A 9,738-nucleotide genomic window follows, 5' to 3' on the forward strand; every position below is an offset into this window, starting at 1 on the left:
CAGTTGTTTATAATAGCTTAGGTATGATGAATGTATAATATACGTACAATTTGCTTAAGTTTTGTCATATTAATAAGAAGAGAGTTTGAGAATATTTTCAATAAACAGTTTGGACCCAAATCATTATTTCTAATTACAGAACTAGATAATTAGATGATCAACGCTTCCAATTCCTCTTCAACGAACCCTCAAGGAACATTAATGAGTCAAAACATACACAAAAAAGTTGCAACAAAGGACAATATCCACAGTATATATAAAGGCAGTTTGTTTATCTTAGTGTTAATGGTGCTAATTGCTAAATAACATCTGCGTTCACCAAAAGATGCTTCAAGAGTCTCTGGTTCATAGTTTTCTTCGGACCAGCCCTTTGAAAAAATCAAAACTGTAGTTGAACAGATACACAACATATTAGCTTAAAATATGAACTGTAACATTATCCATTTTATCGATTAAACTATCGATAACACATGCTCAAAATATCACCTATTGCCATCAGGATGAAGCTCATACATTACATTGTCATCTCCAATAGCTAGCAAATATCCCGAAGAAGTCAAACCCCGGAAATTTAAAGGAGAATGCAATGAGGATCAAAGCACGAGTTGATTTTATAATAACCAATCCATAAGAATCATCATCCTACCTGGATAGTCACAACATTTTGAACAACTTGGTCCTCGTTTTTTTCTTCAGCAATCACTCTTTGTCCACTGCGCAGGTGTAAGTAAATACATGTTAAAGATTGTAATTGTATCCCCAAACCTCAATGTGAATGTATTAAGAAAAGTTGCTAATGCCACTAGACAATAAAAGCTACATGTTTAGCAGTGTGTAGATGGTAAGTAACATTGTCGTCTTCTTAACTTTAAAAGATCTTAGTTTCTTGCAAGCAAATACTACAGTGTACATTAAATCATATAAATGAGAATAAAATGGTCATTTTAGCCTAGCAATTATTTTAGTACATAGTTCCCAATTGATGAAGTTTTGCCATTTAGTTCAGCTAGTGACTAATAGGATAAGCATAAAATCAAAACCAGTTCAGATTTGTACAGAAACCCTTCAATGACAAGCACACAGAAATTGCAATCGAAGAGAAAACCATTACCTGTGAAGCCATGTCCTATAGTAAAGCTCCTCAAGAGATTTAAAACCTGAAAAGTGCAGAGTGATGATGTCAAAGGTTGTATAGTCTTAAAACTAGATAATTAGATGATCATTTCCCTTACTCTCATCTCATTTAAATAAATGATCAAATAATACCGTTTGGAATATACTTAAAAAGTGATAAAGATGAAGATTACATTACCTTGTTCCATGAATAGATCAAAGAAATTTTCAAACTTCTTAAAGAAGGCACCAAGAATTTCTTCTCTTTTAAGTAGGTTTGATGGAGGGCAAACGTCTTTTAGTACCGCATTTAAGCACGTGGTCGGTTGCTCGTTGTCCACATTCAATCCCACACCTGCAAGAAGGAACACCAGCTTCAATAAGACTAAGAGCAGTGCTACTTCTAAAAGATACTTATTACAAACTTCTAAAGAGTAATGCTTATTACCAACACTGACAAGGAACTTCCTTGATCTATATGTAGAGGTACACAAAATGCCTCCAATCTTAAGGCCATTCAAGTATAGATCATTTGGCCACTTTATTTTAACATCATTATACGACAAACCCTGAAAACAAATGAACTTCAAATTTCTGATACAAGGGATCAAAACACACAACAAAAAGGTTATTTTCAAGAACATACCTTCTTGTCACAAACATCTTTCACTGCCTCAGTAACAGCAAGAGACACCACATACTGTATCAAAGGCACTACTCGACCATCTTCCATTTCTAATGTAAACGAATACATAAGACAACCTTTTGGAGATTCCCAAACATTCTTTGTTCTGCCTGCAACAACACACACGGTGTCCGGTTTTCAATTTCCAATTCTACATCTTAACTCTTATCTAATCCATCATTGGTAAGAAAAAACACTTACCTCGACCTTTAAGTTGTATATCAGAGACACAAACTGAACCAACTGGAATCTCAGAGAAGTTACTGAAAGAAACTAAAAAAGCTGATTTCAATACATAAAAGATAAGCAAACCTTAAAGAGGAAACCAAACAGATAGATGCTTACTGAGAAACAACATCGTGAGTGGAAGACAAGTATGGAGACCAAATGAGAAACCGACCAAACCGATGAGTCGAAATCGAGTTCATGAACAACGAAAGATTGAAGGAAGAATCATCATCTCTGACAAGATTCTTGATCTCAGATTGTAAAAAGATTGAAACTTTGGAATTATCTGGGAGTTTAAGAACGTTATTGTTCTTCAAACGTGTTGCTGTATCAGTTTCTACAGAGGATTTACCATATAAAACCAAGCTACACGAAGCATCAATATCCATGGCTAAATCAAAACAAAACACGAAAAAGTTTCAAAATTTAATCAAGCAATAAAATTCCCAATCTTTAACAAGAAGGGTTTATTAGAAATGGGCAAAGATTATTTAAAAAGCTTACCTTTTTCTCACCGAATCTCTGACTTGCCTGAAAGTGAAACAACGGCGACAAGTGAAAAGAGAGCATGACCACGAAACTGTTCAATAACGAATTGGTAAACTAAGTTTTTGTATGAAATCATCTATCATTTTCTGTTAGGAGGTATACAAGATAAAGAAAAAACTGAAGTAGATTCACGTCTAATGACTAATGAGACTTGGTGCAATTTTTTTTACTTTAACAGGTTTTCCCAAGAATAACTAGAACTAAGTCCCTGAAAATTCCAATTCACAAATAATCACAACCAAACACATATATACAGTCCCAATTCAGAGAGCTTAAGATTTGAATCAAATAAAGCAAAGGAAGTTTCAAGCTCTATTTTCAGCAATTGATCAAGCTCTGTTTTCAATATATAAAAAATACCAATTGAGTACTAACATAGCTTTGATGAATGATGATAGTACCTTAGACAAAGCGATCGATTGAACCAAAGAGTTGATCTTGGCTATTGTGGAAGAACAAGAGAGGCAGAGAGCAACAATGAACCCTAGAGAATCAAAACAACAGAGGAATAAAAGTACTGCAAATACAAACTGAAACATATCATACATCTCAAGGTAACACGAACACAGAACAATTATTTGGATTTAAAGCAAGTTAACCTAAAACCGCAGAGAGAACAATTACTCACAACAAGACTTAACATATAGAGCAAATAGATTTTTCCTACAATCTTTCCAAAGAGTTGGAACTGCGAAAAAGAGAAGGATTTGGATCACTTAGAAAAAGTACTTGATACCCAATCAACACACAATGGCAGCTCCTATTAAAGATTTTCAATCACCTGCATGCATTTATCACATTCAAGATTACTGATAATAGGTTTTTAATCAATTATCCTAAAACACCACTCACGTCGTTGTAGTATTTTAGGTTATCAATCCAAATGGGTGTGATGCTAATAATCAAGATGTGATCAGAAGTCACTAAGTCAAGCCAAACAATAACAGGTTTTGGTGTGTTCTAGCAGTCCTAAGTGAACATGCAGAAAATAGAAATTCAAGCAATAAAATACTCGACCAACATAGCTCTTTGCAGAGCACTGGGTGAGGTCGAGTGACAGGTCGAGTTACAGACAGGAATTACAACACAGATACTCGACTGCACAATCTGTTGCCAGACAACTGGGTGGTCGAGTATGAGGTCGAGTAACAAGAAAGAATTGCAGAAATTAAACAACAGATGACAAGATGCAGTAATCAGATAAAGAATTCCCGAGAATGGGGTAATTGAGTAGCTTCGTTTCCTCAGTTTACAGGTAATTGACATGCTCAATAAATTAACCCTAGACAACAAGTTCATTAACCAAATCTAAGTGCCACCGCAACAGAGACTCTCAAGTTAACCTAGTCCCAGACTCAATCACCATTGACGAGAGCTAGCCTAACAGGCATTACGAATCAACAAGTTAAAGCCAAAACGCTCTCTGCAACCAATACCTTGGTATAGAGTCACGAATCTCTGGAATTAGTGGTTCAGACATTTCATCGAACACCTTTTGGGCGCGGAAATGTCTAGGCTCAAATTCCAGTTGATCAGAAAGCAATAGACATTAAGAACAACTAATCCAGAAGGGATCTATCAATCAATACTCAATCACCTAGCATACTGAGAATTCTACACTACTCTAACCCATCCTCAGAAACCTATTCACTACTCAGACATCATAACAGAAAGCATAAACGTTGAACAAATTAAAAACATGATAACAACAGTGTAACAGCAGGATGATAACAGAATGAACAACAGTAAAAGAAATCAAGAACGAATGCTGAATACTGAATAGATAAAGAGAAATCCAGATTACAAAGGTCTAGAACACAGTGTCTGCGGAATAAAACTAGATATAAAACTTGTTTGCGAAAATGTGAAGTACATGCTACTTATAGCCAAATATTCCGAAACCCTAATACTTAAAACGACGCAGTATTGGGACGAATTAAGAATAGCTGGAGTCTTCTTTTCTTCCTTGTGCTCGAGTGTCTGGTTGAGTGCGGAATGAAGAAGGCTCTGAAGCTTGTCATCGAGTATGCAGTCGAGTGGTGGTGATGGTGATACTCGACTTCCAGGTAGAGTGATGAGGTCGAGTAGTGGTCTGGCAATGAAGGTGAAGACACTCGACCTCGGGGTCGAGTGATGTGATCGAGTGATGGTCAGGTGATGGGATGAAGACACTCGACCTCGGGGTCGAGTGATGTGGTGAAGTAATGATGTCCTCTACTCGACCAGGGGGTCGAGTCATCTGTTGAGATCTTGAAGCTCCTACTCGACCTCGGGGTCGAGTGGTTTGACATGATCAGGCCCGCTTCTTCCAGATAGCTCGTTAACAGCTCCAAATCACCTGAAATCAACGCAAATATGCAACATGCATGCAAATCTATCCTAAACATGTAAAGTGATGACAAATGATGAGAAATGGTATTAAACAGTGATGATATGATGCTAAAGTGATGACAAATGGATGCTCAAAACATGCAAAATACACACTTATCAACTCCCCCAAACTTAGTCTTTGCTTGCCCTCAAGCAAACAATCAAGAACAAGCTGGAGGTGAGGTTTGAAAGCAGGGACTCAGAGCCAAAGCACCAGATAAACCAGATGAAATCAATGTCCAAGTTGAAAGTTCTAAGCTGCAAGATCGAATTCTACTTAAAAACGTTAGCCATGCCTCATCATCAATCAATCCGACTCATATGCTCGACCTACACAAGTTTTCAAATCTACCAATCCCTTTAACATTCATTACTTCTGGAACGTGAATCAAGCAATGCATCATCAATGAACTCATTTGGCTAAGGTAAAAGGTCGTGAGACAAAGATGGTCCCTTACAGAATAGGCTTCAGTAACAGGGGATCTCTCAAAAAATGATTAAGCTTTAGTAGAATGCTAAAGGTAAGTCCCAAGCTATGCATATAGAGATAAGATCCCATCTACCCAGAGTACATCAAATGAAGCTCTAATGGCAATCCCATCTCCAATCCCAATATAAGAACTTAACTCTACCCTTTGCATTCATGAATCTTTTAAGCCCTTTTTCTAATCATTCTTTTCTTTTCTCTTAACTCTAGGAGAAGCTTTCTCAACACTTTGATACATCTAGCGGATTTGGATTTCTTTAACAACTAAGGTTCCCGTTTTTAACATTTTAAAACCAAGGGCTTTTGCCCATCTTCAATAGCTAACAAGAACTCTTTCTTTTCTTTACAAATCCCAAAACCTTTACTAGACTTTTTCTGCTTCTTTAGCTTACTTCACCTAGAGTCCTTTACCTTTTCTTATCAATGAATCGACCCTTTTTTTTTTTTTCTTTTAAACAGATCCCAACCCAAAGTATAAGCGCCCACCTAGTCCTATCTAGTCCGAAAAATGCGAACTAGAACTACATGAGACACTATCTCTGTCGTTACGAACCTAACACTTTCTACCAAGCTTAATCGGAATACGACCTCACAAACACTCACAAGTGATATAGGGTTTGAAAGAAAGTCTAGGTTTGGGTTTGGGTTAACTGCTCTAATAAGGAAAGTCAGCTACTTGGATTAACAAGAGTGATCAAAATGAATAAGAAAATTCAAGTATTTTAGGGTATCCATGAGTTCAAATTTGATGCAGATATGATAATTAAAGATCAGATTCAGGTTCAAATTGATAGTGAATGGTATCAGATCATGACAGTGTGGTCGAGTAGAGCAATTTAGGCATGGTTCAGTTTTATTTCAAATTCATTGACTACGCAACAGACAACTAGCAACGAGGGAACTGAGTTTATCCAGTGAACCAAAATGCTTACAAGGCTATCTCATCATTATCCCCTATGCATATGCAACAATCCTAAATGAAACACTCTAGACTCGATCCTAAATGTAATGCAACTACATGAACACTCTTTTTTTGTGAAATCATTTTCTGAAATTTTTCAATTTTTTTTTGGTTTTTCTATGCCTTAGATGAATGCAGACTCAAGAATATATACAATGCAACACACACTTCCTGAGCCCTCCCCCAAACTTAAATCAGACAGTCCACTGTGCGAATAAACTTGGAAGAGAGTGCTCAGGACAAATCCAATCACAGAAACAAAATGAAGAAACAAATCACAACGGATGATATAATACAATGGTGAAGTGAGGCGCTTACCTCAGTCGAAGAATGAACGTAGTTGCTCGTCAATGGCTGCCTGTGATTGCTCCCAGGCCATAGACGAACCACCTTGTTCTGTATCAGCTCCAGCAGGTGGGTACTCGACCTCATCAGCTCTTTGGCGGCCAGCACCGCTATGAGGATACTCGACCTCTCTCCTTCTGTTGCGGCCAGCACCGCGGTCGAGTGATCTCCTCGAGTGAATGAGGCGTGATCTGCTGCTAGATCGAGTGAGTGTAGCCTTCCTTCTTCGCTTGTGCTCCCGGGACTCGAATGACGAATGCCTAGACGGGACATGTGAGACTCTCTGCTCGCTAAGCTCAGGCCTGTGCGCAAGCTCATCAAATCTCCTCGATGGCATCTCCAGAGGAGTCTGTCCCTGTGGAATAGCAGTGGTGGAGGAGGAACAACTCAGCTTATCTGTCAGAAGCTTGATAGTCTTGAAACACTTGGCGAGCAGCTTGTCCTGCTTCTTGCACCACTTCTGCAATTTACTGTTGTTCTTATGAGCTTCAGTCAAGCTCTTGCTCTCCCTCGCTAGAGGTACATGTTCACCAAAGTGATACACGCTAGTGTCGAACTCCACTGCTCTGTCTTCATCCATCCCATCTGAAGCAGCTTCTTCTAGAAGATCATCCTCATCCAATGGCGGAGCGTTCTCATAGTAGAGGCATCCAACCTCAGGCCGAAAATCAATGTTATCTCCCTCTATTATCCGTGTAACCTCAGGGCTAGGGAGAAGGATGCTAGCTCTCTTGTCTGTAGAGTGCTCAAACCTGAACCTGTGGAAGTCGTCAACCATTGCAAACTCCAGGAATTCGCAGTGACGTAGGTGCTCGATATCCATTGCTCGCGGCTCAAGTCCAGCAGAAATGATTAGGACTCAACAAGCTATCAGAATCGGTGTCACAACACCACCTATGCACAGAGCGCCTCGTGCTCTCTTGTGGTTATTGCTGACAGCCCAGCTCTTGTATCCACACAGATGGATCAGAAGAAGTACAGAGAGAGGTGTGTCATTGATTTCACCTTGGAGAGACATGCCATTCTTAGTTTGGCGAAGAGTTCCCTTGAGAGCCATTGCGATCATCTCCATATCAGAGTTAGTAACAGTCCCTGTGATCTCTTAGGAGTAGAGTACATTGGCTATAGAACGCTGGAAGTAACTGATGACAGGGCTGCGTATCTGATTGCTCTTTGACCTGGAAGAATTCAGCGGTACAGAGCTGCCAATGGTGATCCACAAGTCTTTCAACTCTTCTCTGTCATCCTTGGGCTTAGTTCCCGTTCCACTGGGGAAGCCAAACAATCCTTCCAAGCGCTTAATTTATAGCCTATACTCATGACCATACACAGAGAATCACAAGAATCTCAATCCTTCACAATCCAACTCATCAGAGGTCATACCTTGGTAGAGCTCCACTTGTAGCGTGGAGAGGAACTGAATTGTCTCATCTTCATATGCTACATACGGATAAGCCATCAGAGTGTCCAGATGACAACTCTGGTACAGGTGCTGAACATCGTCCAACAATCCGAGTTGTGCAAGTGTGGTCGAGCAAGGATACCTCGTGCTACAGAACTCATTCAGCTTGAAGAGCCTAATATATTCCTCAGCAGGCAATGCGTCGGGCTTGTGTAGAAGTTTGGTAGCTCTGTGAGTATGCTCAGGCATGTACTCGTCTTCCAGATCTTTGTCTATAAGCTCATACCTCTCTGTCATCGCTCTCTTCCCTCGGGCTATCTCAGCTTTTCTTCTGAAGCTTTCATATTCTCTCTGTTCTCTCTCAGGCCTTGAAGATGACGACTCTGTCTCATCCATGTTGTAGTCAGGATCAATAGAAGAACTGCCACTGTAATTGCTCATGATTCCCTTGTAGAAATTTAGAACTCAAAGCTCAAATGTCAATAGGTTAGTCTCAAAGATAGTAATGAAACCAAACCCTATTGATCGAGAACAATTCTGTACTCGAGTAGATTGAGTTGTTCCTGAGTTCCCTTTAGACGATTTGGATCGAGTATTGTCTCTGAATTCGAGTGGGTATGCTTCAGGAGGTCGAGTGAATCGTGGAGTTTAAGTTCAGCCGGTGAAGCCTAGAGGTCGAGTAGATGGTTGCAGGAGGTCGAGTGAATACTCGTGGTTGAGTTCTTTTATTGTAATCGAGTAGACCCTGAGACTTCGACGGTGAGCGAGGTGGAGTATTCGATTGCGGCGGCGCAGAGGTCGAGTGTTTCTCCTAGGTCGAGTGAGATGCGAGACTGGGAAAAGAAGTCGAGTAACTTCTTTTGGAAGAGACGACGGTTGAGGTGGATGAATTTGGTCGAGTATTGCAACGGAATACTGAGTAGATAACCAAAACAAATAAAAAATAACAAAAATAGCATCCGTTTGACATGATCAGGCCCGCTTCTTCCAAATAGCTCGTCAACAGCTCCAAATCACCTGAAATCAACGCAAATATGCAACATGCATGCAAATCTATCCTAAACATGTAAAGTGATGACAAATGATGAGAAATTGTATAAAACAGTGATGATATGATGCTAAAATGATGACAAATGGATGCTAAAAACATGCAAAATACACACTTATCAATTACAAAAAAGCTATGGATCAAGATTTATTATTATTAAAGATGACAGAGTTCACAAACACAAAAACAAAAAGCAAAAACATGAAAGACACAAAACTCAACACACTAGACACTGCTTTTACTCGATTGAACATGCAAATTATCAAGCCAATCTAATAATGTATGGATGTAACTAAACATGCCTGCATAAATAGAATAAAAGGAAGGAGCAAAAGTTTCTTGCTAAGCTTACTAAACTTAATTGCTCCGCTTCAAGTTTCCCATCAAGAAAAAAGTCCACTGAGAATGATCCTAACAAATTATTGATTCTACAGTTCACACCTCATTTCTGTTTCATCATCATACAAATCCAATAATCCGGTGAGATGGGGTTAGGTCAAACATTGGTAAGCTAAATCTATCTATATGTATTTGGTTTTGTTAAGATCTG

At 39.1% G+C, this 9,738-nt stretch overlaps 1 protein-coding gene and 1 pseudogene across 10 annotated transcripts; both read right to left on the reverse strand.

Annotated features, from left to right (window-relative positions):
- Positions 1 to 114: 114 nt before the first annotated feature.
- HCS2 (holocarboxylase synthetase 2) lies at positions 115 to 3,351 on the reverse strand. Of its 9 annotated transcripts, NM_103366.3 has the most exons (13): positions 3,204 to 3,309; positions 2,977 to 3,059; positions 2,531 to 2,606; positions 2,379 to 2,417; positions 2,144 to 2,181; positions 2,000 to 2,061; positions 1,760 to 1,908; positions 1,562 to 1,682; positions 1,313 to 1,468; positions 1,112 to 1,157; positions 647 to 713; positions 487 to 563; positions 298 to 385 (listed from the first exon to the last, which is right to left on the reverse strand). In NM_103366.3, the coding sequence occupies exons 3-13, from the start codon at positions 2,594 to 2,596 to the stop codon at positions 346 to 348; spliced, it is 861 nt and encodes a 286-aa protein (NP_174903.3). In that variant the 5' UTR covers positions 2,597 to 2,606; positions 2,977 to 3,059; positions 3,204 to 3,309; the 3' UTR covers positions 298 to 345. The 9 variants fall into 9 exon arrangements, with proteins under 9 accessions (NP_850958.1, NP_001320615.1, NP_001320614.1 ...); NM_001333189.1 differs by lacking the exon at positions 3,204 to 3,309 and adding an exon at positions 3,312 to 3,351 and having other exon boundaries at positions 155 to 385; positions 487 to 535; positions 2,144 to 2,417; NM_001333190.1 differs by lacking the exon at positions 3,204 to 3,309 and having other exon boundaries at positions 159 to 385; positions 487 to 535; positions 2,144 to 2,417; positions 2,531 to 2,557; positions 2,977 to 3,110.
- Positions 3,352 to 6,712: 3,361 nt separating this feature from the next.
- On the reverse strand, positions 6,713 to 8,581 carry AT1G37160 (annotated as a pseudogene; the record flags this gene model as incomplete). The annotated part of the gene is made up of 3 exons: positions 6,713 to 7,496; positions 7,641 to 7,839; positions 8,122 to 8,581.
- Between the last annotated feature and the right edge of the window lie 1,157 nt (positions 8,582 to 9,738).

Source organism: Arabidopsis thaliana, assembly GCF_000001735.4.
Source record: "Arabidopsis thaliana chromosome 1 sequence".
Lineage (NCBI taxonomy): Eukaryota > Viridiplantae > Streptophyta > Magnoliopsida > Brassicales > Brassicaceae > Arabidopsis > Arabidopsis thaliana.